This window comes from Dama dama, chromosome 20 (genome assembly GCF_033118175.1).
Source record: "Dama dama isolate Ldn47 chromosome 20, ASM3311817v1, whole genome shotgun sequence".
NCBI classification, from domain to species: domain Eukaryota; kingdom Metazoa; phylum Chordata; class Mammalia; order Artiodactyla; family Cervidae; genus Dama; species Dama dama.
In genome coordinates this window covers 102,305,628-102,333,601 of record NC_083700.1, presented here as the reverse complement: position 1 = coordinate 102,333,601, position 27,974 = coordinate 102,305,628, and the positions used below count along the sequence as shown (strand labels likewise).

The 27,974-nt window shown below is 39.7% G+C and overlaps 2 protein-coding genes across 6 annotated transcripts; both read left to right on the top strand.

Annotated features, from left to right (window-relative positions):
• Nucleotides 1-80: 80 nt before the first annotated feature.
• EXO5 (exonuclease 5) lies at nt 81-11,242 on the top strand. The gene is made up of 3 exons (XM_061122269.1): nt 81-213; nt 1,063-1,120; nt 9,284-11,242. Exon 3 carries the CDS (start codon nt 9,309-9,311, stop codon nt 10,419-10,421), a length of 1,113 nt encoding a protein of 370 aa, XP_060978252.1. The 5' UTR covers nt 81-213; nt 1,063-1,120; nt 9,284-9,308; the 3' UTR covers nt 10,422-11,242.
• Nucleotides 220-27,829, top strand: ZNF684 (zinc finger protein 684). Of its 5 annotated transcripts, none has more exons than XM_061122264.1 (5): nt 220-1,120; nt 20,880-20,911; nt 24,660-24,786; nt 25,103-25,204; nt 26,301-27,829. In XM_061122264.1, exons 2-5 carry the CDS (start codon nt 20,903-20,905, stop codon nt 27,203-27,205), a joined length of 1,143 nt encoding a protein of 380 aa, XP_060978247.1. In that variant the 5' UTR covers nt 220-1,120; nt 20,880-20,902; the 3' UTR covers nt 27,206-27,829. The 5 variants fall into 5 exon arrangements, with proteins under 5 accessions (XP_060978247.1, XP_060978250.1, XP_060978251.1 ...); XM_061122266.1 differs by lacking the exon at nt 220-1,120 and adding an exon at nt 18,788-18,990; XM_061122265.1 differs by lacking the exon at nt 220-1,120 and adding an exon at nt 18,789-18,986.
• The last annotated feature ends 145 nt before the right edge of the window (nt 27,830-27,974 follow it).

Genomic DNA, 27,974 nt, shown 5'->3' with positions numbered 1-27,974 from the left:
GAAGTGGCGCCGCTGAGGCCTCTGGGAGGGGGCGGTCCTTGGGCAGCTGCTGGGCATTGTGGGCGTGGTCTCCGGGCGGCTTTCCTGCGAAGCCCGACAGGGCTAGTCAGGTCCTCTTCCTGACTAGAACTTGCGCCTAAGGGAAAGAGTCCGGGAGCGGTTGCGAAGTTCAAGAGGAGCAGGTGAAGTCCTGGGTTCGGAGGCGTATCCAAGGTCAGAAGGGTTAGAAGAAGGCCGGCGAATGCGGGTGGCGGGCTGAGGGGCTGCGTTTTGGAACCCTGGGATCTGTACCAGCAGTTACGACGTCCCCCCATCGCCTTCTCCGGGTGGGAACGGCTCCGGAGTAGCGGTTTATCTCGTCTGTTCCTGTGGGTTGAGTTCCTTCTCACCTTGGAAGACCCTGCTGTCGGCTGGGACCCCTTCCCGAAGTCAGCGATCCCCTTCTCGCCGCTCCTCTAGCACCTTGAAGGGAGTGCTCAGTAAACTTTTGGGCATGCTTGAGACTCCCGGGGAGACAGTGGTTTGGGGATGGTGGGAAGGTCCCCGCTGAAAGCAGAAGTTTCTGGGACCCACAAGTCCGGGCTTGTACCAACCATTCAGAATATTGGTGGTAAAGCCAGTGGCAGTTCCGGAGGCATCAGGAATCCGTCAGGGAGGAAAAGCCTCTGGATTTGAGATCTCTTTCTGAGCTTCTGAGCCCCGGTTGGGGCTGGAAGAGGGAACTGACCTCGGAGTTGCCGGGAGACCTTCGCTATTGTTGACACTTTTACTTGCTGGAAGCAGGGATTGGATCGAGTGTCTGCATCCAGGGTGTGGGCAAAACGAAGAAGTTACGGAGAATTTGCCCGTAAAGAGAGGCAAGCATTACCTAGGATCTGGGTGGGCAACAGTCTGTGCAGTGAGGATCAGAGAGGAGGAAACACCACAGTGTGAGGGACTGACTGACTGGTCAGGTGAGAAAAGACCAAAAGTTGCTCTTTTACCACAGCAAGTCCGGCGGTTGCTAATCTGGATTCTCCAATTTCAGACCTGGTCTTTCAGAGCTCCTTTCTCCTCCCCTAGACTTGTCAGTTTAGCATTTTGCCTTTCCCAGTGAAGAGGAAGATCAGCCAAGTCCCAGGTGAGTAGAAGTTTTTTCTCTCCTAAAATTTAGTTTAATTCGACAGAGGGAATGAATAAACTATCTTATGTCTTTCTGGGAAGGAGGAGACCCACATTTGTTGAGTGGCAGTGTCTCCTGTGTCATCACACTATCATTTGGGTAGCTGAGTACTATTGGAAAGTGTTGGTCACTCAGTTATATCCAACCCTGTGACCCCATGGACTGTAGCCCACCAGGCTCCTCTGTCCATGGAATTCTCCAGGCAGAAATACTGGAGTGGGTAGCCATTCCCTTCTCCAAGAAATCTTCCCAACCCAGGGATCGAACCCAGGTCTCCTGCATTCCAGGAGATTCTTTACTGGCTAAACCACCAGAGAAGCTGCTGTTGGAAGAAGTACTGTTGGAAGAAGTACTCTAATTTTAAAGATGTGTCAGTAGCCTCAGTAAAATGAAAAATTTGCCCAAGAGTACTCAGAAGGAAAGTAGTCTACTACTAAATACTATTGACCTAGTCAGATTCAGAATCTAGAGCTGTAGGACCCCCAGACTCTTGACACTATGCTGGTGTTTCCCAAACATCTTATTCACTTACCACCTATTTATGCCATACCTGTGTCCTACCTGTATTACTGTTATTCTCATATTTTTAATTTTTAACTTTTATTTTAAAAAACAAACTTGCACTGAGAAACACTGCATATGAAATTATGCATTTGATAGATGCTCTAAAGTCTTTATATTTATTCTAAGATGTATCTGAAGGTGTTGATCTATGTACCATGTAAAATCATCTCCTGTCAAAAAGATACAGACTGCAATTTGGGAGACAGTGCACTGTCATGCCTTTTAACTTTTGTTTTTTGATGAAAGGTAAAGATTCTCTCCCACTTTCAGAGACTTCATTGTCCAAATAACATTACTCATTTTGACACTATCATTATCTAAGACCCACTTATAGTTTAAGACACTTGTGCAAATGTTCTCCTGTGTTTTATTTCTGTTGAAGTATCCTATAAAGCAATAACTTAATAGGATATACCCAGAAGTCTGAGCATTGTATTACCTTTGTTTATTGCAAATAACTTTTCTTCCAGTTATCTGTGTTTTCTTTCCTTGGGGGAATTTAGACTATTTAAAAATTAGTTAAGTACAATGATAATTAATATTTATACCATTTTCAAGGTACCAATTGTTAAAACTTTTACCATGGGAGTTGGTGAATGCATCTCTTTTATTTTTCATTAGAGTAGCAAGGAGGAAATTTGGCTTATAACCTCAATCAGCTTAAATTCTGTGTCAAGTTATTTTCCTGGGCACCCAAAGTCAAATACTAGTGGACTGATCATACTTTTTTTTTTTTCCTATGAAGGGTTTGTTTTGCCAGAAGTCTTACTTTCGTTTTAGGTTCGAAGGGTTTGCTAACAAAAGAAATAACTTGTTACACACAATTTCAGGTTTTTTTAATAGAAAATTATTTGACTTAATTTCAATATACTATCATTAAAAGAAAAGAAATAGAAACAATAGAGAAAACTAACAGCACATACATCACCTAATTGGGCTGGTCAATATGCAAATTTAAACAGTGCTGGGAAGTCCCTCCATAATAGCAATGTGAAGTCCCAATTGGGAAAAGGTCCCAAGCAGTGCATCCACTCCACTGGTGAGACTTCACATTGCAGTTTCAGGGATTCCCGCATATTTGTGTGCAAAAATGCAGCTCTGGTTTTACTTTAATTTTTTTACAATGTTGTTTGTTGTATCTTGTGAGTCACAGGATTTCATTATACCCTGAGCTGTTGGCCAGACCTCCAGGGGCTCAAGAATTCTAAGACCTACTCCCTTTCTTATCTAAAGTGCTGCCTGACTTACTATGCTTGTGGGCAGGCACTGAATCTGGGCAGTGTCCAGGCAGGTCAGAAGCCAGGTAAGGGACCTGCCCTCATGCTTCTGAAGCCTGAACAAGACTTTCTCCATTTTAATTTCCTAACTGTCAGCCTCAGTGTTGTTTAGACTGAAAGAGCATGTTGTTGTTCAGTCTCTCAGTTGTGTCAGACTCTTTGTGACCCCCATGGACTGCAGCATGCCAGGCTTCCCTGTTCATCTCCAACTCCCAAAGCTTGCTCAAACTCATGTCCATCAAGTTGGTGATGCCATCCAACCATCTCACCCTCTGTCGTCCCCTTCTACTCCTGTCTTCAATCTTTCCCATCATCAGGGTCTTTTCCAATGAGTCACTTCTTCACATCAGATGGCCAAAATATTGGAGTCTCAGCTTCAGCCTCAGTATTTCCAATGAATATTCAGGACTGATTTCCTTTAGGATTGACTGCTTTGATCTCCTTGCAGTCCAAGGGACTCTCAAGAGTTTCCTCCAACACCACAGTTCAAAAGCATCAATTCTTCAGCGCTTAGCTTTGTTTGTGGTCCAACTCTTGCATCCATACATGCCTACTGGAGAAATCATAGCTTTACTAGATGGACCTTTGTCAGCAAGGTAATGTCTCTGTTTTATAACATGCTGTCTAGGTTTGTCATAGCTTTTCTTCCAAGGAGCAAGCATCTTTTAATTTCATGGCTGCAGTCACCATCTGTAGTGATTTTGGAACCCTAAAAAATAAAGTTTGTCAGTGTTTCCATTGTTTCCCCATCTATTTGCCATGAAATGATAGGACTGGTTACCATGACCTTAGTTTTTTCAATGTTAAGTTTTAAGCCAACTTTTTCACCCTCCTCTTTCACTTTCATCAAGAGGCTCTTAGTTCCTCTTCACTTTCTGCCGCTACGTTGGTGTCATCTGCATATCTGAAGTTGTTGATATTTCCTGGCAATCTTGATTCCAGCTTGTGCTTCATCCAACCCAGCATTTCACATGATGTACTCTGCATATAGGTTAAATAAGCAGAGTGGCAATATACAGCCTTTCCCAACTTGGAGCCAGTCTGTTGTTACATGTCCAGTTCTAACTGTTGCTTCTTGACCTGCATACAGATTTCTCAGGAGGCAGGTAAGGTGGTCTGGTATTCTCATCTCTTGAAGAATTTTCCACAGTTTGTTGTGATCCATACAGTCAAAGGCTTTGGCATAGTCAATGAAGCAGAAATATATGTTTTTCTGGAACTCTTTTGCAGTTTTGATGATCCAACAGATGTTGGCAATTTGATCTCGGGGTTCCTCTGCCTTTTCTAAATCCAGCTTGAACATCAGGAAGTTATCAGTCCATGTACTATTGAAGCCCAGCTTAGAGAATTTTGAGCATTACTTTGCTAGCGTGTGAGATGAGTGCAATTGTGTGGTAGTTTGAACATTCTTTAGCATTGCCTTTCTTTGGGATTGGAATGAAAACTGACCTTTTCCAGTTCTGTGGCCACTGCTGAGTTTTCCAAATTTGCAGGCATATTGAGTGCAACACTTTCACAGCATCATCTTTTAGGATTTGAAATAATTCAACTGGAATTCCATCACCTCCACTAGCTTTGTTCATAGTGATGCTTCCTAAGGCCACTTGACTTTGCATCCCAGGATGTCTGACTCTAGGTGAGTAATCACACCATCGTGGTTATCTGGGTCATGAAGATCTTTTTTTGTATAGTTCTTCTGTGTAGTTTGTATAGTTCTTCTGTATAGTTCCTCTTGCCACCTCTTCTTAATATCTTCTGCTTCTGTTTAGGTCCGTACCATTTCTGTCTTTTATTGTGCCCATTTTTGCATGAAATGTTCCCTTGGTATTTCTAATTTTCTTGCGAGATCTCTAGTCTTTCCCATTCTATTGTTTTCCTCTATTTCTTTGCATTGATCTCTGAGAAAGGCTTTCTTATCTCTCTTTGCTATTCTTTGGAACTCTGCATTCGAATGGGTATATCTTTCCTTTTCTCCTTTGCCTCTTGCTTCTCTTCTTCTCAATAGCCTTACAGCTATTTGTAAGGCCTCAATAGGCTTTGCTTCTCAATAGCCTTACAGCTATTTGTAAGGCCTCCTCAGACAACCATTTTGCCTTTTTGCATTTCTTTTTCTTGGTGATGGTCTTGATCCCTGCCTAGTGTACAATGTCACGAACCTCCATCAATAGTTCTTTAGGCACTCTATCCATCAGATCTAATCCCTTGAATCTATTTGTCACTTCTGTTTATAATCCTAAGGAGTTTGACTTAGGTCATACCTAAATAGTCTAGTGGTTTTCTCTACTTTGTTCAATTTAAGTCTGAATTTGGCAATAATGAGTTCATGATCTGAGCCACAGTCAGCTCCCAGTCTTGCTTTTGTTGACTGTATAGAGGTCCTCCATCTTCAGCTGCAAAGAATGTAATCAATCTGATTTCGGTATTGACCATCTGGTGATGTCCATGTGTAGAGTCTTCTCTTGTGTTGTGGAAGAGGGTTTTTGGTATGACCAGTGCGTTCTCTTGGCAAAACTCTATTAGCCTTTGCCCTGCTTCATTTTGTACTCCAAGGCCAAACTTGCTTGTTACTCCAGGTATCTCTTGACTTCCTACTTTTGCATTCCAGTCCCCTATAATAAAAAGGACACCTTTTTTTGTGTTAGTTCTAGATGGTCTTATAGGTCTTCATAGAAACCATTCAACTTCAGTTTCTTTGGCATTAGTGGTTGGAGCATAGACTTGGATTACTCTGATACTGAATGGCTTGCCTTGGAAATGAACAGAGATCATTCTGCCATTTTTGAGATTGCACCCAAGTACTGCATTTTGGACTCTTCTGTTGACTATGAGGGCTACCCCATTTCTTCTAAGGGATTCTTGTCCACAGTAGTAGATACAATGGTCATCTGATTTAACTTTGCCCATTCCAGTCCATTTTAGTTCACTGATTCCTAAAATGTTGATGTTCACTCTTGCCATCTCCTGTTTGACCACTTCCAATTTACCTTGATTGATGGACCGGCCATTCCAGGTTCCTATAAAATATTGTTCTTTACAACATCAGACTTTACTTCCATCACCAGTCACATCCACAACTGGGTGTTGTTTTTGCTTTGGCTCTGTCTCTTCATTCTTTCTGGAGTTATTTCTCCACTCTTCTCCAGTAGCATATTGGGCACCTACCGACCTAGGGAGTTCATCTTTCAGTGTCATATCTTTGTGCCTTTTCATACTGTCCCTGGGATTCTCAAGGCGAGAATATTGACGTGGTTTGCCTTCCCTTCTCCAGTGGATCACGTTTTGTCAGAACTCTCCACTGTGACCAGTCCATCTTGGGTGGCCCTACACAGCATGGCTCATAGTTTCTGCAACCTTTATAGCGACTTTTTCGGCTACCAACTGGAAAATGGACTTGGTCAGCTAAAATAAATCTTTGACATTGTAACATGGACAATTGTCCTTGCAAATTGCATAATTCTTTCTCCAATTTTGACTTCTCTTCAGCCAGTTTTAATTTGGCTTCATGTACCTTACAGAAGGCAGAGAGGTAGATCAGCCTTTCTGACCCAGTGCAGTACATTCTTATCCTTTCTCAATTGGCGTGAGCTGCAAACACTCAATAAATTCTAAAGTTTTGGCTGCTTTAATTTGGGGTCTCAGTTCTCACACAATCCGGTGGGTATGCCCCATTCAGTAACTAATGAGCAGTAAGGCAAATCTTCCCATCCAGGAATTAAAAACTTCATTAATCTTAATCTCTTGTGGCATTTTGCTTCATGAATCCTGCTTATGGTACCAGTTTATATTTTGCTTAAAGTTTTACTTTCATTTCGGGTTTGAAGGATTCATTAACAAAAGAAACCACGTGTTACTCACAAACAATTCAATATTTTATAGGAGGTTATCTGACTTAATTTCAATATACAGCCATTAAAAGAAAAGAAACAATAGAGAAAAGTAACAGGACATACATCACCAAATTGGGCTGGCCAACATCCAGATATGAACAACACTGGGAAGTCCCTCCTTATTCAGCAGCCTGGAGTCCCAGTTGGGAAAAGGTCCCAGGTAGTGTGTCCACGCCACGGGTGAGACTTCAAACTACAGTTTTGGGAGTTCCCACTTAAAAATCCAGGCCGCAAACTGATACATTATCAGTTTTCAAGAAAGAATGCAGTTCTGGTTTTACTTTAATCTTTTCACAATACTGTTTATCTTGTGAGTCACAGAATTTCATTATACCCTGAGCAGTTGGCCAGACCTCCAGGGGCTCAAGAATTCCAAGACCCACTCCCTTTAGATAAGATATCTAAAAGTGCTGCCTGACTTACTATGCTTGTGGGCAGGCCTGGAATCTGGACAATGTCAAGATGTTTTTAGGGCACTTGGGGAAATTTGAATATGGACTAGAGTATTAGGGAATTATTCATTTTATTAGATGTGATAATATTGTAGTTAATGTAGAAGTCTTCTTTGGAAATGTATGCTGAAGCATTTGAAGCATTATGCTGTCTGTAATTTACATTAAAATAGTTAAACTGAAAACAAAAAGCACCTGAAAGAAGCAAACACAGCAACATGTCAACAGTTGCTAACTAGATTGTGTTCATTGTTCTATTCTTTCTATCTCCTGTGTTTGTGAAATTGCTTGTTGTAAAGAGAGAGAGTACTTGTCCTGTAGTAAAGTAGTGAGATATTAAATGTGAAGCACTTGGCTCAGTGTCTAGCACATTTTGGTTGTGCCTTGCAGCATGTGGGATCTTAGTTCTCCAACCAGGAATCGAACCTGTGCCCCCTGCAGTAGAAGCATGGAGCCCAATCCACTGGACCACCAGGGAATTCCCAATATCCACTATTATTTATAGCAAAATCCAGTAATATTTGTTGGCTTCCCAGGTGGTGCTGGTGGTAAAGAATCCACCTGCTAATACAGGAGATATAACAGACATGGATTCAGTTCCTGGGTCAGGAAGATCCCCTGGAGGAGAGCGTGGCAACGCACTCCAGTATTCTTGCCTGGAGGATCCCATGGACAGAGGAGCCTGGTGGGCTACATTCCATAGGGTCACAAAAAGTTGTACATGACTGAAGTGATTTAGCAAGCATGTAATATTTTAAGAGTGTTCACTGACAGATGTTTTCCATCATAAGCTAATTTCTTGTGGGGAGAGAAAATAAAACTTAGCAAGAAACATCAATTTCTATTATGTTAGGAAGAATTTATAAAGGCAGTAAAGTATTAATATATCTCAAATAGAAAAAACAACTGATTTCTGCATATTGCTGTGAATATCCTCTTACTACTGTATGCTATTACTTTGTATATGGGTAGCTCTATTTGTATTTATCTGTAGTTAGTTTTTTAATTTTGCCACACTGTGTTCCTGAAACAGTCACTGTAGAGCTGATTTTTCTCATGGAACAGTTTGGTATTGAGATTTGTTTTCCTAGCCAAGGACTTTGTATACAAAGGAAGTGTAGAAGCAGTCCATGATAAACTGGCAGACATTGCTACAACATTTACAATGTTCTGTATTTACTTAAAATAATGAAATAATATCCCAAGGCAGTAGAGATTTTATATATATATATATATATATATATATATATATATATAATTTTATTTATTTATTTATATTTGGCTGTGCTGGTTCTTTTTTGTTGTGCAGGCTTTTCTCTAGTTGCAGCCAGCAGGGGCTACCCTCTAGTTATGGTGCATGGACTTCCCACTGCAGTGACTTCTTTTGTGGAACATGGGCTCTAGGGTACGCAGGCTTCAGTAGTTACAGCTCATGGGCTCTAGAGCACAGGCTCAATAGTTGTGACACACAGGCTTAGTTGCTCCTGAGCATGTGGGATCTTCCTGGACCAGGGATCAAACCCATGTCTCCTGCATTGGCAGGCAGATTCTTTACTACTGAGCCACCAGGGAAGCCCTAGGGGAGCTTTTAAGGAAAGATGACAAACTTTAAATCTTCTTTTAAATGAAGAAATTGAGGATGAGGAAAGTGATTTGCTTAAAGTCACATAATATGTTAGTGCCAGATTTAGGAATAAAACTATTTTGCACTTAAAAAATATTTGCCAAGTATTCATATATGGACAATACAGTGAGCCTTATTGTAAACTGCATGTATGCTACAACTCTATAGCATTACTAATTGTTCATAAATTAATAAGCATCTTTAAAGACTATATATAAATAATTAGTTGTGAATCTTTTTTACCTCATTGGAATTCAGGAGTGCTTTTGAGAAATTTTTCATTTGAATAATGCATTTCTTTAATATGATGTGTATAGCCTTTGCCCAATCTAGAGCTGTGCCATGGCAGAGACTGGGGAAGAGGAGACGGTGTCAGCAGAGGCTTCTGGGTTCTCAGACTTGAGTGACTCAGAATTTTTGGACCTGGAGGATTCGGAAGAGTCAAGTGCTTCACCTAGCAAGCCTGGTCCTTCTTATGAATTACCTGAGAAGGATGACAAGCTCATAAGTTTACCAAAATTGAAAAGAAGATTGGAGTTCTCATCACCTATGGAGCGATTTCATCTTAAATATTTATATGTCACTGACCTGTCTACTCAGAACTGGTGTGAACAGCAAATGGTATTTGGAAAGGAGCTTCCTGGTTTCTTGACACCCAAGAAATCAGGTATTTTGGATACTGGTGCCAGCATCCACCTAGCTAGAGAACTAGAAGTTCATGATCTTGTGAGTATCCCCATCACCTGTACAGAAGATGCTTGGGCAGTTAAGTTTCTGAACATGTTATCAATGATTCCTACCCTGCAGTCAGAAGGACGTATCAGAGAGTTTCCAGTGTTTGGAGAAGTGGAGGGTGTGTTTCTTGTTGGTGTGATTGATGAGCTGCACTATACAGCCAGCGGGGAACTGGAACTGGTGGAACTCAAGACACGTGGGAACCCTGTGCTCCCTTCAGATGCTCAGAAAAAAAAAGATAGTTTTCAAGTCAGCCTGTACAAATATATCTTTGATGCCATGGTACAGGGGAAAGTGACTGCTGCTAGCTTAATCCACCACACAAAATTTCATCCAGAAAAACCACTGGGACCTTCAGTGCTGAGGCATGCCCAGCAGGGAGGCTACTCTGTGAAGTCCTTGGGTGACCTCATAGAACTGGTCTTCTTGTCTCTAACACTGTCTGACCTCCCACTTATTGATAGCCTCAAAATTGAGTATGTCCACCAAGAGACTGCCACTGTGCTGGGTACAGAAATAGTGGCCTTTGAAGAGAAGGAGATGAGAAGCAAAGTACAGCATTATATGACCTACTGGATGGGCCACCGAGAGCCTCAAGGGGTTGACGTGGAGGAGGCCTGGAAATGCCGGATGTGTAACTATGCAGATATCTGTGAGTGGAAGAAGAGCGGTGGGTTGACCAGTGCCACGCGAGAGCCACAAGTCAAAAAGGCCAAATGAACAGAAGATGTGCCTTCAAGAACTTTGATGGTTCCTGCATCTAATGTACTCAGCAGAGTTAAAGAGGACCAGTCTTTTCAACCGAGCTTGAATTTCTTGGAGAGTGTTCTTATTTTGGTTCTTTTCATATTTTCTCAGCCTCTAACCTCACAAATCCAAGACCCTGGCTCATGGCTGAGTGGGAGAGATCTGGGATTACACTATCCCTAGATCTTTGCCACAGGTTGCCAAAAAGACAAATGCTCATCGTGGCTCGAGCACAATCATTGTTTTCCCAAGAAGATTCTTCCATTTCTTTTAAGTCTCGTCCCTCCGTTTTTCTCAGTCAAGGTTTCTAAAAGGTGCTATAGCATGTGCCAGAATTTCCTTTTTAAGACTGAATAATATTCTACTGTGTCAATAGCTTTTAAAAGTAAATGAGAGCAAAGTAGTATTCCAGAGGAGGAGCTGACATGGTAAAAGCTAACATGTTGCAGAATGATTTATCTCAGATGGATCCGAAACTAGAACTATTAAGTGGTGTCATAGTCCACCAGGTTGTCAGATCCTCACATGTGGAAGCAAAAAATGCAGATGGTTCTGTTGATTGGGAACAAGGGGAGGGTCTAAGTCCTAGAAGTCTGGATGAAGTGAAAAATGAACTGTATTGAATTCCAGGTCAGTATCCTAGGAATACTGATTAAGCCTCATAAGCAGATTCTGTGAATGTGGAATACAAGTAAGCTAAGAATTGTTATCCCAGCCTCAGTATCTCTAATTCCACTGAACTTCACTTCTGCTGTTCTTTAATAATGTCTCCAATAAACACAACATTCATTGAATATCTTTATTGGGAGTATTTTTTTCCAGTCTGTGGCTTGCCTTTTTATTCTGTCATGGTGTCTTTTGATGAACAAAATATTACTGAAGGCCAGTTTGAATGTTTCATCAGTGCTTTTGATATCTCATTTAAGATATACAATATTTTTCTTTTTTTTTGATATACAATATTTTTCAACTTCAACACACCTTGTTTCTTTTACTTATCAATGTATTTTAGAGTTGTTTCATATTAGTATTTATAGTTCACCTCCTTCCTTTTAGCTGCTGCAAAGGGTTCCATTGTAAAGATATACTGTTTATCTAACTAGGCCTCTATTTATATATACTTAAGCTATTTCCTATCTTTTCCTACTAAAAACACTATAATAATGTATAAAGTAGAAAGTAAATATTGGTCTTACATGCATACCTATAAATCCTGAATCCCAAAATAACCATCAATAGGAAGTTGGATAAAGTTCTTCAAGATACTTTTTGGATCTATCAACATATATTTAAATATAAATCAAATACATGTGTTGGGTGTATGTGATTAGACATAAAAAATCTTATGTAGCATGCTTTTCTTTTCAGGTGAACATAGAATGTTTATCAAAATAAACTATTTCTGGGCCATAAAACAAATCTGAATAAATTTATGTGAATGAAAGTCATACAAAGTATGCTATCTGATCACAGTGGAATTAAGTTAGAGTTGATGACAGATATCCAAACAATCAAAAATTATATGCAAACTAAATTACACACTAAAGTAACCTATGAGTCAATAAAGATATCACAAAAAGAGAAATTACTTATATTTAATTGAAAATGAAAATATACAAAGATGTGTGGGAGGCAGTATATTTCAGGGAAATTTATAACACTAAATGCCAGTTGGATACCTAATTGACACCATTAATGCCACTAATTGGAAAAGAAGAAAGATCTCAAATTACTGACCTCAGTGTCTCCCTTAACTAAAAAAAGGAGAGAAAATGAAATTCAGAGAAAGCATAAAAATGAAATAAGCAACAACAGAGCTGACATTAATGAAATAGAAAACAGATAATAGAGAAAAATCAACAAAACCAAAAACTGATTTTGAGATCAATAAAACTGATAAGTTCTCGCCAGAGCAATTAGGGTGGGAGCTAGAGATCAAATTGCCAACATCTGCTGGATCATCGAAAAAACAAGAGAGTTCCAGAAAAACATCTATTTCTGCATTATTGACTGTGCCAAAGCCTTTAACTGTGTGGATCACAATAAATTGTGGAAAATTCTGAAAGAGATGGGGAATACCAGGCAACCTGACCTGCATCTTGAGAAATCTGTATGCAGGTCAAGAAGCAACAGTTAGAACTAGAAATGGAACAACAGACTGATTCCAAATAAGAAAAGGAGTACGTCAAGGCTGTATGTTGTCACCCTGCTTATTTAACTTCTATGCAGAGTACATCATGAGAAATGCTGGGCTGGATGAAGCACAAGCTGGAATCAAGATTGCCAGGGGAAATATTAATCACCTCAGATATGCAGATGACACCACCCTTATGGCAGAAAGTGAAGAAGTAAAGAGCCTCTTGATGAAAGTGAAAGAGGAGAGTGAAAAAGTTGGCTTAAAGCTCAACATTCAGAAAACTAAGATCATGGCATCTGGTCCCATCACTTCACGGCAGATAGATGGGGAAACGGTGGAAACAGTGGCTGACTTTATTTTTCTGGGCTCCAAAATCACTGCAGATGGTGATTGCAGCCATGAAATTAAAAGATGTTTACTCCTTGTAAGGAAAGTTATGACCAACCTAGACAGAATATTAAAAAGCAGAGACATTACTTTGTCAACAAAGGCCCATCTAGTCAAGGTTATGGTTTTTCCAGTGGTCATGTATGGATGTGAGAGTTGGACTATAAAGAAAGCTGAGCGCCGAAGAATTGATACTTTTGAACTGTGGTGTTGGAGAAGACTCTTGAGAGTCCCTTGGACTGCAAGGAGATCCAGCCAGTCCATCCTAAAGGAGATCAGTCCTGGGTGTTCATTGGAAGGACTGATGTTGAAGCTGAAATTACAGTACTTTGGCCACCTCATGCGAAGAGTTGACTCATTGAAAAAGACCCTGATGCTGGGAAAGATTGAGGGCAGGAGGAGAAGGGGATGACAGAGGATAAGATGGTTGGATGGCATCACCGACTCAATGGACATAGGTTTGGGTGACTCTGGGAGTTGGTGATGAACAGGGAGGCCTGGCGTGCTGCGGTTCATGGGGTTGCAAAGAGTCGGACACAACTGAGCTACTGAACTGAACTGAATTAGGGTGGGAAGGGAGAGAGGGAAGACGCATGACCAATATCAGGAATGAGGTGACAGCACTATAAATATTATAGATATTAAAAGAAAATAAGGGACTATTATGCAGCCATCTTGGATCCTGCGGAGGCCTGCTAGGAACAGGACTTCTGAATTGACAAATATGTCTGGAAGGCTGTGGTCCAAGGCCATTTTTGCTGGCTATAAGTGGGGTCTACAGAGCCAGAGGGAGCACGCAGCTGTCCTGAAAATTGAAGGTATATATGCTCGAGATATACAAAGAGTTGGACATGACTGAGCAACTGAACTGACTGACTGACTGATACTCGAGATGAACCTGAATTCTGTCTAGTCAAGAGATGTGTTTTTGTGCACAAAGCAAAGAACAATACAGTAACTCCTGGCAGAAAACCTTAGTAATCTGGGGAAAGATAACTCAAGCTCATGGAAACAGTGACATGTTTCCTGCCAAATTCCAAAGCAACCTTCCTGCTGAAGACATTGAACACAGAATCCATGTGATGATGTACCCTCGAAAATTTAAACTTACTGAAAAGTAAATGAAAAGTGTGGATTTGTTTTAAAAAAAAAGGAGGGGAGGGATATTAAAAACAACTTTATGCCAATACATTTGACAGCTTAGATGATACAGAAAAATTCTTTGAAAGATACAAACTACCAAAGTTCTCTCAAGAAGAAATTTGCAACCTAAATAGCCCTATATCCAACAAAGAAATTGATTTTGTAGTTTAAACCTCCCCACAAAGAAAACTCTAGGCCCAGATGATTTACTGCTGAATTCTACCAAATATTTAGAAATGACACTGAAGTCTAGACAAACATCCAGAAAATGGGAGGGATATTTTCCTACTCAATGATACAAGTCCAGGTTGTCTACTTGTGTTTCTGACCTGCTGGCTATAGGTTGGAGGTTTCAACAACCTCCTCCTTGGGTTTGATTAATTTACTCGAGTGGCTCACAGAACTCAGAGAAACATTTTACTTACTAGACTACCAGTTTATTAGTAAAGGATATAACTGAAGAATTGCCATATGGAGAGATGCATAAGGTAAGGTATCAGTAAAGGGTGCAGATCTTCCATGCTGTCTATGGGTACATGGCTCTCCCGATACCTTCACGTGTTCACCAACCTGCTTGTGAGCAGGGGTTACACTCTAGTTGTGTGTGGGCTTCTCATTGTGGTGGCTTCTCTTGTTGCAGAACATGGGCTCTGGGGTGCATGGTCTCAATAGTTGTGGCACACAGGCTTAGTTGCCTGCAGTATGTGGAATCTTCCAGACCAGGGATTGAATCTGTGTCCCCTGCATTAGCAGGTGGATTCTTAACTACTGGACCACCAGGGAAGTCCCCTTTTGGGGTTTTATGAAGTCTTCATTACATAGCCATGACTGATTAAATCGTTGGCCATTGGCAATTGATTCAACCTCCAGCCTCTCTCCCCTCCCCATAGGTTAGGAGGTGTGGGACTTAAAGTTCTAACCCTCTAATCATGTGGTTTGGTTTTCCTGACAGTCAGCCCTTATCCTTAGGTGCTGTCCAAAAGCCACCTCATTAACATAACAAAAGACATGCTCATTCTCCTATCTTAGGAAATTCCAAGAGTTTTAGGAGCTCTGATCTAGAATTGGGGATGAAAGCCAAATACATATAAATCAAAGAAAGGAGAAATGAAGGATGGCTCCTAAATTTTTGCTCAAGTAACCAGGTGAATGATACATTTATTGAACTAGGAGAAGTGTTATAGTGGGAGTGTGGATGGGGACAGGATTAATAGGTTGATTTGAACATGTGAAGTTGAAGGTAGCTTTTAGGGGGGAGATTTCAAGTAGGCATAAGGAATTAGAGGTCAGAAATTCAGGGAAGAGATGAGGGCTGGAGATACAGATTTGTCAGTTAACATCAAATAAATGGTATTTAAAATTGTGGGGCTGAATGAGACCATTTGAAGAAAACTTCAAAAAGAAAAGACCCAAGGCCAAACTCTTGAGTAATCCAACATTTGGAGGTGGAATAGAGGAAGACTATTCAATAAAGAAAATAGAAAAATAGTATTAGTGAGGTGGGAGGAATTATCTTTCGTGAGATGCAGAAATCAAAATAAGGAAGTATTTCATTTTTCTTAAATGCTGTTGAAGTCAAATATGAGGACAAAGAAAGCCCATTTAATTTTTCAATTGGAATTTCATTGATCAATTGACAAGAGCAGTTTCAGGAGTGTAGTTGTGGTCAAGAAGCCAATTAGAGTGGACTTAAGAGAACTGGAGGTGAGAAAATGTAGGCAGAACCAAGAAGCAAGAGAAATTTTCCTATGAAAGAAAGCTAGGGGTATTTCCTTGGTGACCCAGTGATTAAGACTTCGCTACCACAAAGTGACCCAGACCATTGGAGATGTTGGTCAACCACCTCCAAGAGGCAGGCCTGGGCCCATCCAGTGCCAGCTAAGCATCCTTAGGTAGGATGAGGGGGCATCATGAGACCCCTCGTGTTGGGAGACAGTGCTGTCTGGTTGATTCCAGTTGGGGGCAGGAGGTATATTTGTTTATTCTCCTGGTTTCATCCATTGGATCATTGAAAAAGCAAGAGAATTCCAGAAAAACATCTATTTCTGCTTTATTGACTACATCAAAGCCTTTGACTGTGTGGATCACAACAAACTGGAAAATTCTGAAAGAGATGGGGAATACCAGGCAACCTGACCTGCTTCTGAGAAATCTGTATGCAGGTCAAGAAGCAACAGTTAGAACTGGACATGGAACAACAGACTGGTTCCAAATAAGAAAAGGAGTACGTCAAGGCTGTATGTTGTCACCCTGCTTATTTAACTTCTATGCAGAGTACATCATGAGAAATGCTGGGCTGGATGAAGCACAAGCTGGAATCAAGATTGCCAGGAGAAATATTAATCACCTCAGATATGCAGATGACACCACCCTTATGGCAGAAAGTGAAGAAGTAAAGAGCCTCTTGATGAAAGTGAAAGAGGAGAGTGAAAAAGTTGGCTTAAAGCTCAACATTCAGAAAACTAAGATCATGGCATCTGGTCCCATCACTTCATGGCAGATAGATGGGGAAACGGTGGAAACAGTGGCTGACTTTATTTTTCTGGGCTCCAAAATCACTGCAGATGGTGATTGCAGCCATGAAATTAAAAGATGCTTACTCCTTGGAAAGAAAGTTATGACCAACCTAGATAGCATATTAAAAAGCAGAGACATTACTTTGTCAACAAAGGCCCATCTAGTCAAGGTTATGGTTTTTCCAGTGGTCATGTATGGATGTGAGAGTTGGACTATAAAGAAAGCTGAGCACTGAAGAATTGATGCTTTTGAACTGTGGTGTTGGAGAAGACTCTTGAGAGTCCCTTGGACTGCAAGGAAATCAAAGCAGTCAATCCTAAAGGAAATCAGTCCTGAATATTCATTGGAAGGACTGAGGCTGAAGCTGAAGCTCCAATACTTTGGCCACCTGATGTGAAGAACTGACTCATTGAAAAAGACCCTGATGCTGGGAAAGATTGAGGGCAGGAGGAGAGGGGGATGACAGAGGATGAGATAGCATCACCGACTCGATGGACATGAGTTTGAGCAAGCTCTGGGAGTTGGTGATGGACAGGGAAGCCTGGTGTGCTGCAGTCCATGGGGTCACAAAGAGTCTGACACGACTGAGCAACTGAACTGAACTTCCTTTTTTAGGTCATTGCTGTCCTAAGCAATTGGTTCTTTGTACTCTGCTTACAAATTTTCTGTGAGTTTAAAAGTGTTTCCAAATTAAAAGTTAAGCCCCCCACCCCCAAAAAAGACAGTGCTCTTTAACTGCAGGGGGCATGGGTTTGATCCTCGGTCACAGAACTACCAAAACTGCAGGACACAGTCAAACATTAAAAAAAAGAAAGCTAGGAAATGGCACAATTGCTCAAGTGAACTAAAGTCAAGAAATGATTTTTTAACAATAAGATATAGAAATATGTGTTTATGACATAAAAAAACGCCAGTAAAGTCAAGGGCTTACTAGCATCAAGTGAGATCTTAATGGTGCTGGGTAATAGTACTTCATTTTCTGTATCCATTCACTTCCCCACATTCCTAAATAACTAACATTAGAATCTCAGATGCCATTGATTATAAGATACATCATTATTTTACATATTACTGGGAAAGAAAAAAGACTACCAATTAAACTATGGCATGTCATCATTTGTGAGATAGCAATTTCACATATGTTGAAATATGAAAAAAAATTAGAATCAATCTAATGCAGAATTTCTTATCTTTTCTTTCCTCATATCTCAAATACCTTCTCCCTAATTTCACTTTGAGCTTCCAATTTCACTTATAAAATAGAAACACTCAGGGAGGATATCCTTATTCTCCCCCGACCAAATCTGTACCTATCGATTCTGCTTCTCCTGTTATTTCAATGAATAAATTGTCCAGGCTCTTGCTTAGAACTGATCCTCCCAATTGTGTGCTGGATTCCATCCCTTCTTTCCTCAAGGACTTTGCTCTTGCAACTGTCCTGTCTTTCCTGTATTGTTGATTTTCCCCTCTCCAGTGTATCATTTTAATTAGGATACAAACACTGTAATTTCTTCCATCTTAAAAAAAAATTCTGAACCCCAAATCCATCTGCAATGGACAGTTTTACTTTCCTATTCATCTTTTAAAAATTGAAGGAGTATGTCTATAAGTACTTGCCTTCTCCCATTGTTTCATCCCACTCCTAATTCTTATCAGATTTCATCAAAAAGGGCATGTTTCAGCCATCCCCACATTGCTCAATCCAATGGTCAATTATTAATTCTCATCCGACCTAACCTATCAGCAGCATTTAGTGCAATGGATCACTCCCTCCTCCTTGAAACGTTCCCTTCCCTTGATTTTGCAGATCCAAACCTTCCTGCTTTTCCATCTGCCTCAGGATTATTCCGTCTCAGTCTTCTTTGTTGGGTCCTCTTCATGTTTCTGACCTAAGCTACTAGAAAAGACTGAACTGAATAAAGGCAAATTATTCTCTTAGCAAACTGCTGACTTAGATTTTCCAGTATTTAAAAATTCTGAGGTCTATAGCTTTTAAGCAAAAATAATATCTACATCTCCCTTTTATAAGTGAGCATGTCTCTTCAAGCAGCCCCAGAGATACCAGACCTGGAGTCTCCCTCTAAGGAGGCAGAACCGACGCATTCCAGAAATAAGCTCCATAGGCTTTATGGGAAATGTAGTATTGGGTGAATAGCCTGCACCCCGCGGAAGCCTGGGAACTCTGGGCAAAGAGTTATTTCCGGACACGCGCAGTGGGGTGGTAGCCGGTATTCTGTAATTTTCGAACCAGTACTGCATGAAGTGAGAGTTGGGGTATCTCCCGGATCTGGGAGATCTCCGTAACCTGATCTCCAGCTTAGAGCCGGAGCTGGGAGTGTGGCGGTGCAAAGCTGGCAAGTATGACTCTACAGAACTCGGGGGATGTAAGGAAGGGGCAGGAAGAAAGGGACCGCTTTATTGGCTTACCCTACGAAAATAAAACTTGAAAACCCTCACATGCGGTGGCTTCCAGTTTGGGTGTGTGGGTCCTGTCCCATTCTGGAGTAGTTCAAAGAAAGCAAGGGAAGGGTCCAACTGCCACTCCATGGGTTCCTAGATCCCAGTTGCGGCTTGAGCAAGTTCAGTTTGCATTCCTGCTCTTGTGCCTTAAACTGCACCTTTCCTGATGACCTACCAGAGCCTGCAAAAGGAAATAGTAAACCATTTTAAGGGATCTAGGAAGAAAACATTTTTAGAGAAACTTCGGTGCATGCTTTAGGGTATTTTCATGTGAAGTGAAAATATCTCCTGCCGTATTAACAAACAAGAAATGTCACAGCTCTCAGTGATACCTGGCTTCCAAATGTGAATGAGGGCTGCTAAAACTGCGATCCCGCAGAAGCTGCTGCCCGCCCCCCCCTCCCTACGGTGATTGCTTTGAAGCTGGGGGATTGCCAAAAGTAAGGTGAACAAGGAAACGGTATTAGCCCCAGAGAGTGAGGTGCGTATGAAAGGAATGAATTCAGTGAGCCCAGAGGCTTGCATCTTCCCATACACAGAATGCTAAATTCCTTAACTTGGTACTGATACTTGATGTGCAGCCTGCCTGCTTCCATTGTTGCAAACTTGTATATAGCCTGACTTCCTCTCCTGCCTCCTTGGAGCAGTTTTCCCAGAGTTACTGAGATGCTGTCTCCCAGGCTAACATTCCCACCAAATAAAATAACTCTCTACTTTCAGATTGTGACTATATTTTTTTAGTCAACACTCACAGCAATCATCTGAAGTAAATATTATCTCTATTTTGTATATGAGTTAACTGAAGCAGAAAGGTGAGTTTAACTTGCCTGGACTCAGGCAGTTTAGTGTAGATGATCTAAGAGTTAAACTCCAGATGAGTTTCCTTCAAGTTTCATTCTTTTTGCAAGATGAGAAGAACCTGCCAAACAAATCATTGGATTTATTTTTCTTTCAAAATATTTTTATATATGCTGAGTAAATTTTGGTTTGTCATCATTTAAAAAAAAACAACTCTTGGTATATGTGTGGCTGAGTCACTTTGCCATTCACCTGAAACTACCACAACATTGTTAATCGGCTATACCCCAACACAAAATGAATTTTTTTAAAAAAAAGAACCCTTGGTGAATCTGCAGATTTTCCAGTGATGATTGTAAATAAAGCTGAGAGTGCCTCTTGTGCATTTTAGCCTTTCTAGGGCCGTAGCAGTGCTGGTTGGAATTTCAAAAAGCCCAGATTGGGCCTGTAGGAGATGGTGAGATTGAGAGAGAGATTGAGATTTAGAGTCTCAATTGAAGACTTCAGCTTAAAAAAAAATACCCACACCCACCCCCAAGCCCCCACCACCCCGTCCCTGCATTCAGCCTCTTCATAAAACCTAATTTGAGATCTCTTACCCAATCCACCTACAGAACAGAGGCCAGAGAATCACAGGAAGGAATGACTTCCAAAGATAACTGAGCTGGAGAGATCAGGCTTTTAGTTATCACTTTAACTCATTCATTATTATCTACTTAGAATGAATTTCTGGGAGGAAAAAACCTGTCACTGGTTTAAAGGTTAACGATTTGCTATTAGGTCAGTAGGATAGAAATGTATAGCCTACTAATATAAGATCATTGCTTATAAAATGTGGACATTTCTAACTTGCTGGAAGTGTCATTCTCTCACTGGGTGGCATTTTCTCAGACTGCACTGTGTGTGCTTCTGTTCTCATAGAGCAGGGTTCTCCATTGCAGTCCTGGTATTTCATGTCTTTATTCTATTCCCCATTTCTACTTTCATAGATCTCTGTGCAAGAGAGGCAGAAATGATCAAGGTAAGGCATCCATTTATTGTTATTAAAATCTCTTTTTTTTTAATGGGTAAGAAGCGGATTTATTTAAAGAGATACACAGTCCGTAGACAGAGTGTGTGCCATCTCAGAAAACAAGAGGTCCAAATCTCTTTTTAAAAAATCCTTATAAAGAGGAGATGTATAGTTAGGGAGAATGTAGACTGAATAGATCAGGTCCAATACAAAATTCAGAAAATTGATAAATTGATATCCAGGTTATAGGGTTTGTCAGCATTTAAGTAGAGCTTCATATGTGTACCCACTCTTTCTGGTGATCGTAGAAAATAGGTAGCCAACCAAAGTATTGGCTTTGTCCAGAAGCATAAAGCAGAACAATTCCCCTGATAAGTAAAATTTATCCTAGCACAGTTCTCCAAAGAAAATATCTTACAATAGGGTTTCAAAGAGGTTATGTTAGTTACAGTATTGCCAGTAACAATTCTGTGATAAATGTAACATCCAATTTCCAATGACCTTCTTAGGAGTGTTCCCTAGAGTAAACAGAGAACATAGTGCCCAGAACTCCATTTGTAAGTCCGTGTGTGCTGTGCTGTGCTGGGCTTAGTTGCTCATTTGTGTCTGATTCTTTGCGACCCCATGGACTGTAGCCTGCCAGCCTCCTCTGTCCATGGGATTCTCCAGGCAAGAATACTGGAGTGAGTTGCCATGCCCTCCTCCAGGGGATCTTCCCAACCCAGGGGATAGATTAGGTATCATTATTGTGATTGCATTACGCTTTTAGATAAATTTGGAGAGAATTTCATAACTTTTCAGTAATGAGTTCTCCATTTTATTTCCATTTTTATTTTGGTCCTTCATTATAGTTGTATAGGTTTTTATGGTAATTCTTATGCATTTCTTATAATGTTTATTCTTACACATGGTTTAAGTTGCTATTGAGAATGGGATGAATATTTTTTTCATAATATTTTCTAACTGGCTACTCTGGTGCATAGGAAAGTATGGATTTGTCTGTTTGACTTTATTCAACTTACAGAACTCTTACTAAGTCTAAGAGTTTTTTAGTTTATTCTTAGATTTTCTAGATAGGTCATCATATACTCTTCAAATGGAGTTTTGTCCCTTATTTGCTTGTCTCTCTTTTTTTTTTTTTTTGTCTTATTGCAATGGACAGGATTTCTAGTACTATAATTTTGAATATAATTGCTAGCCAAAATCTTTTCTGGTCCACTTTTAATGGCAATTCTTTCAGTGTCTTATATTCTGGTAGATAGTTGTTCTTTGTTTTTTTATTTTTAATCAAGTTAAGGATTCTTAGCTTATTAAGATTATTTTCATAAATTGGGAACTTTTTTCCTCATATACTTTTTTATACTTGTCAATAATATATTTCGTGCTTTTAACATAACAGTTTAAAGAATTTCTAATACTGTTCCCCTTAAAGGGACAAACAGTAAATATTTTAGGCTTGAAGGTTATATACCTTCTGTGACAACTACTCAACTCTGCCCTTGTAGTTGAAGTAAAACAAATAGGCATAACAGTTTTCCAGTTACATTTTATTTACAAAATTATATTTCTTCTAAATAAAATTATTTCTGTGGCATTAAAAAAAAGCTTAGAAATGTTGCTATGTGCCTTTTTAATTTCAGTTTAAATTAAAAATGATTTTGATTCATGGTTAGGATATATTTTATCATACAAAAATCTGTGTTTTTCTATTTTATTATGCTTATATAAGTCTAGCCTATTAACCTTATAGCCAGTTTAACATCTAATTACCTTTATACATTTATTTTGTAGTGTTTAATAAGCTATAAGATTGCTGAGGGCAGTAATAATTTTTTTCTTTTTTGTATCACTAGTACTGTACTTGGTATATCCTCATTAAATATTATATGAGTGAATGGATGAAGAACATATAAGCAATATTTTAAAATAATTTTATTAAGACTTAATTTACTTATTATAAGTTGATCACCTTAAAATCAGTATATTAGCACAATTGTGAAACTGTCATCACTAATCTCAGAACATTTTCATATCCTCAAAAGAAACCCCATACCCATTAACAGTTACTCTCCATTCCTTCCTTCCCCCAGCCCTGAATTACTTTATGTTTTTATGGATTTGCCTGTTCTGAAAATTTCATACAAATGGAACTATACAATATGTGATCTCTTGTGACTGGCTTCTTTCACCTAGCACAATATTTTCAAGGATCATCTATGTCATAGAGTCCTTTTTAGTACTGAATAATATTGATCATATGGATATACCTCATTTTGTTTATTCATTTATTACTTGCTCAATACCCATATTGTTACCACTTTTGCCTGCTATGAATTCTGCCATGGACATGTGTGTATGGTTTTTGTGTGGACATATGTTCCCAACTGTTTTGGGTATATACCTAGGAAAAATCGCTGGGTATATGGTAACTCTATGTTTAATGTTTTGAAAAACTCCTAAATTGTTTTCCATAGTTGCTGCACCATTTTACAATTCCATCAGCAGTGTATGAGAGTTCTAGTTTCTCCCTACCCTTGTGAAAAACTTGTCATTGTCTGCCTTTGATTTTAGCCATCCTATTGGATGTAAAGTGATATCTCATTGTGATTTTGATTTGTACATCTTTTCATGTGCTTTTGGATCATATCTGTCTTTGGAAAAATGTCTGTTCAAATCCTTTGCCGATTTTTAGATTCAGTTTTCTTTTTGTTGTTGTTGTTTCTTTTAGAGACATCTCTCTTTTCAGATAGATGATTTACAAATATTTCCTGCTATTTTGTGAGTTGTCAGTTTCACATTCTTCATGGTGTCCTTTGAAGCACAAAAATGCTTAATTTTGATGAATTCCAATTTATCTATTTTTTCTTTTATCACACTTCTTCTATCATGTCTAAGAAACTTTTACCTAATCCTAGGTCATAAAGATTTACTCCCTTGTTTTCATGTAGGAATTATATACAGTTGACCCTTGAATAACACAGCTTTGAACTGTGTGGGTCCACTTATGTGCAGGTTTTTTCCAGTAAATACATACTGTAGTACTACATGACCTGTGGTTCATTGAATTCATGGTTGTGGAACCACAGATATGGAGGTACCTATAAACTTATGTGGATTTTTGGCTGTGGGGAGGATTGGCACCCTAACCCCCAAGTTGTTCAAGGGTTACCTGCAGTTTTAACCACTCTTACATTGGGTCTCTGATCCATTTTTAGTTCATTTTTATTATGATGACTTCTCTGGTGGCTCAGAAGGTAAAAGCTTCTGCCTACAATGCGGGAGATCCGGATTCGATCCCTGGGTCAGGAAGATCCCCTGGAGAAGGAAATGGCAACCCACTCCAGTACTCTTGCCTGGAAAATCCCATGGACAGAGAAGCCTGGTAGGCTACAATCCATGGGGTCGCAAAGAGTCGGACACAACTGAGCGACTTCACTTTCTTTTTTTATGATATGAGGTGTGCAGGTTGGAGGGAGTCCAACTTCACTCTTTTGCATGTGGATATCCAACTGTCCCAACACCATTCGTTTAAAAGACTATTCTTTCTGCTATTGAATTGTTCTGATACTATTTGAATATTTTTAATATAATTTTTGTTTCTATCACAAAGGAATTTCTGAATCAGGTGTATAGTAGTTTTCATACATAACTTTGAAAACTCATCAATGAACATGATATGATCCTAAGAGGCTGCCATGACTCTTACAAGTCCCCAAATGACGCACACTTTAGTTTGAAGATCCATGTACTATTACAGGGATCAGTGACACTCCAGGATGTGGCTGTGGAATTCACCCCAGAGGAGTGGCAGCTGCTTGACTGTGATCAGAGAACCCTGTATTGGGATGTGATGTTGGAGAACTTTAGAAACCTCATCTCAGTGGGTAAGGACAGTGGGTGGTAACTTTTTAGGTGTAACTCAGAATGTTTTAACAGTACCCTTTCTTTAAGACCTGTGAAAGCTGTGAACATTCTGAAGCATTAGTAAGTTCGGCCTTGAACTTCATTAGTCAAAGATTCTTAATCTCCTTTGGGGATCACGTACTGTGTTTATGCTTCTGCCTCCTAAGTGAAGAAGGGTCTTTTCTGTTCTGAAGCCCGTTTGTCAGCCTTCACAGGCCCTAAGACACCAGGAGGCAAACCTGAATTATGAGGTAGTTGTTCCTAGCGCTTTGTCCCCAGTTCTGTGTTGTTTCCCAGGAACAGGGTGTCCAGTTACTGAAACAACAGTGATATTCAAGGTGGAGCAAGGACAAGAACCATGGATGGTGGAGGGAGAGAACTCACGTCGGAGCTCTCCAGGTGAGTCAGAGAAAACCAGGAAGATGGGAGTCTTTGAAATTGGGGTCCCAGTTGGTGAGTGAGGGACTGGCACCTTTGAAACACTTTTTAGGAAGCACATACCTTTGGAAGTGACTGGGTGCACTTGACATGACATCCTCAGATCCCCAAATGACACCTTCATTTCCACTCTCCCACGTGGCTGCTCTTTCTCTTCCTCAGCTCTTGTGTAGGAGGATGTCCTGCCGCTCCGCTTTGACTCCTCACACTGCCCATTGCATCGAAGTGCTTGCTTGGTTCTCTCAATTCCTAGAATCCTCATTGTTCTTTCCTCCTCAACATGATGGCAGATCTTTCCATACATCTAGTTCTAATAATGTAGTCAGCTTATGTGGATTTGCAGTCTTACTCCACCAACCTCTTTTGGATAAGGTTAGAGGACTGGAGAGAGAGAAGGAAATGGCAACCCATTTCAGTATTCTTGCCTGGAAAATCCCAGGGACGGAGGAGCCTGGTGGGCTGCCGTCTATGGGGTCGTCGCATAGAGTCGGACACGACTGAAGCGACTTAGCAGCAGCAGCAGAGGGCTGGAGATATAAAAATGTTCTTGAAGGGAACTGATATTGTGCCAGATGACCAAGAGGAAAAAAGAGATATGAATGCAGAAAAAAGGGAGGTATTCTACCAGGGTGATCTAGGAATTATGTAGTGAGGATTCTGATTCTGATCTCCCTCTTTCAAATCCAATTTTCCCTTAACTCCATTGTCTCTTATTCCTCTCCCTGTCCATTGATCACATCTCCGTAGTGGGCTGTCTTTGTTCTGTGAGTTGACCGTACACCCTGTTGAGCAACTTTTTGATTTTCTTTGTACTCTCCTCACTACTTTGTGCTATTTTACTGTTGTTTTTTTTTTTTCCTCCAGGTCACAAGTTAAGCCACCCATTCTCACTGTCATTCTGTCTCCTTTTTCCTCCCTAGCAGTTTTATTCTTAAAGTTCAGGAGCAAGGTGAAAACATACTTGTTTCAGAATGAGACTAGATTTGAAATCAAGTTTCTTTCTAAGACTGTCAATGGCAAAAATTAACTAGGAACATTTCATTGTACTCCTTTTTAGAAGCTGACTGCCCACTTGTTGATGAATCAGACAAGCACCAGAAAAGCAAAGACAATTTTTTAAATTCAGTTTTGTTCATGTTCAATAAAATTCAGACTGTGAAGAGACTTCATGGTTATAATATGAGCACAAGTCTTAATCCTACAAGAAAAAAATCATATAAATGTAAGTCATATGGGAAGAGTTTGCAACCTACTTTGGACTTTCTTAATTATAATAGATGTTATAATGGAGAACACTCTGATGAATGCAATGAATGTGGGAAAGCCTTAAAAAAGAAATTTAATTTCATTAGACATGAAAAAAATCATACAAGAAAAAAACTGTTTGAATGCAACAACTGTGGGAAAGCCTATAGCAGCAAGGCACACCTTGCCACTCATCAGAAAATTCATAACAGAGAGAGACCCTTTGTGTGCAGTGATTGTGGAAAAGCGTTTACACATAAAGCACAGCTCGTGGTCCATCAGAGACTCCACACTGGAGAGAAGCCTTATGAATGCAGTCAGTGTGGAAAATCATTCACTTGGAATTCTTCCTTTAATCAACACATGAAATCGCATACACTTGAGAATTCATTTGAATGTAAGGAATGTGGGAAAACGTTCAGGTATAGTTCATCCCTTTATAAACACTCTAAATTTCATACAGGAGAGAAACCATATCAATGCATTGTATGTGGGAAAGCCTTTGGCAACAGTTCTGTGCTTGTTACCCATCAAAGAATTCATACAGGAGAGAAACCTTATGGATGTATTAAATGTGGCAAAGCCTTCATCAAGAAGTCTCATCTCCTTAGACATCAGATAACTCATACAGGAGAAAGGCCCTATGAGTGTAGCACATGTGGGAAGCCATTTTCCCAGAAGTCAAATCTTATTGTACATCAGAAAATTCATATGTAACGTTCACTTATGAATATGAGAAAGCTTCAATATTTGATAAGTTATTGAGTAGAGAATTCATGGTGAGGAGAAATCAACAATTTGAAGGAACTGAAAGGATAAATTCCCATAAAAAAATCAACGCCAGTCATGTTCTGGAAGTGATAAAGTATTTAGAGGAAAGATCACAGAAAATGTTAATTTATAATGATAAAACTTAGAGCTTGGAAAGCATAAATTAAACAATCAAGGAATCAGTGAAAACTGCATTTAGCATCTCTGATTATTTTTATAACAAATTATATAATTATGCAAGTATGAATATAAAATAAGTTTATTTATTATATTAAATTATATCTATTAAGAGTTTCTGAAGTAAATATCACACTTTTTCTTCCAATCTGAATAGTAACATGCAATGAAAAAATGTAGTTTAAGATATAGTATGAATTTCAGTAATATTTTCATCCATTTGCTGGCACTTTTAATGGGTATGGCAGTGTTATTGAATCTCAGAGTCTCCTCTTTAATTCTAAAACTTGTTATAAAGATTTATAGAATTACATGTGTGTATAATTTAACAAGATATCAATTGAGATGGTGAAAGCAGTTGTATTCTATACACTAAGTGCTCAGTTGTGGAAAAGGAAGTATTTAAAGAAGTATGTAAATAAAACATTTGCACTTCAGCTATCCCTGTTCTTTTTCATCGATGTATCCACCTAAGGTGTAATCATAGCTCGAGTAGTAGTTACCTAGGGTATCATCTGAATTTCATCTTAATAAAGTA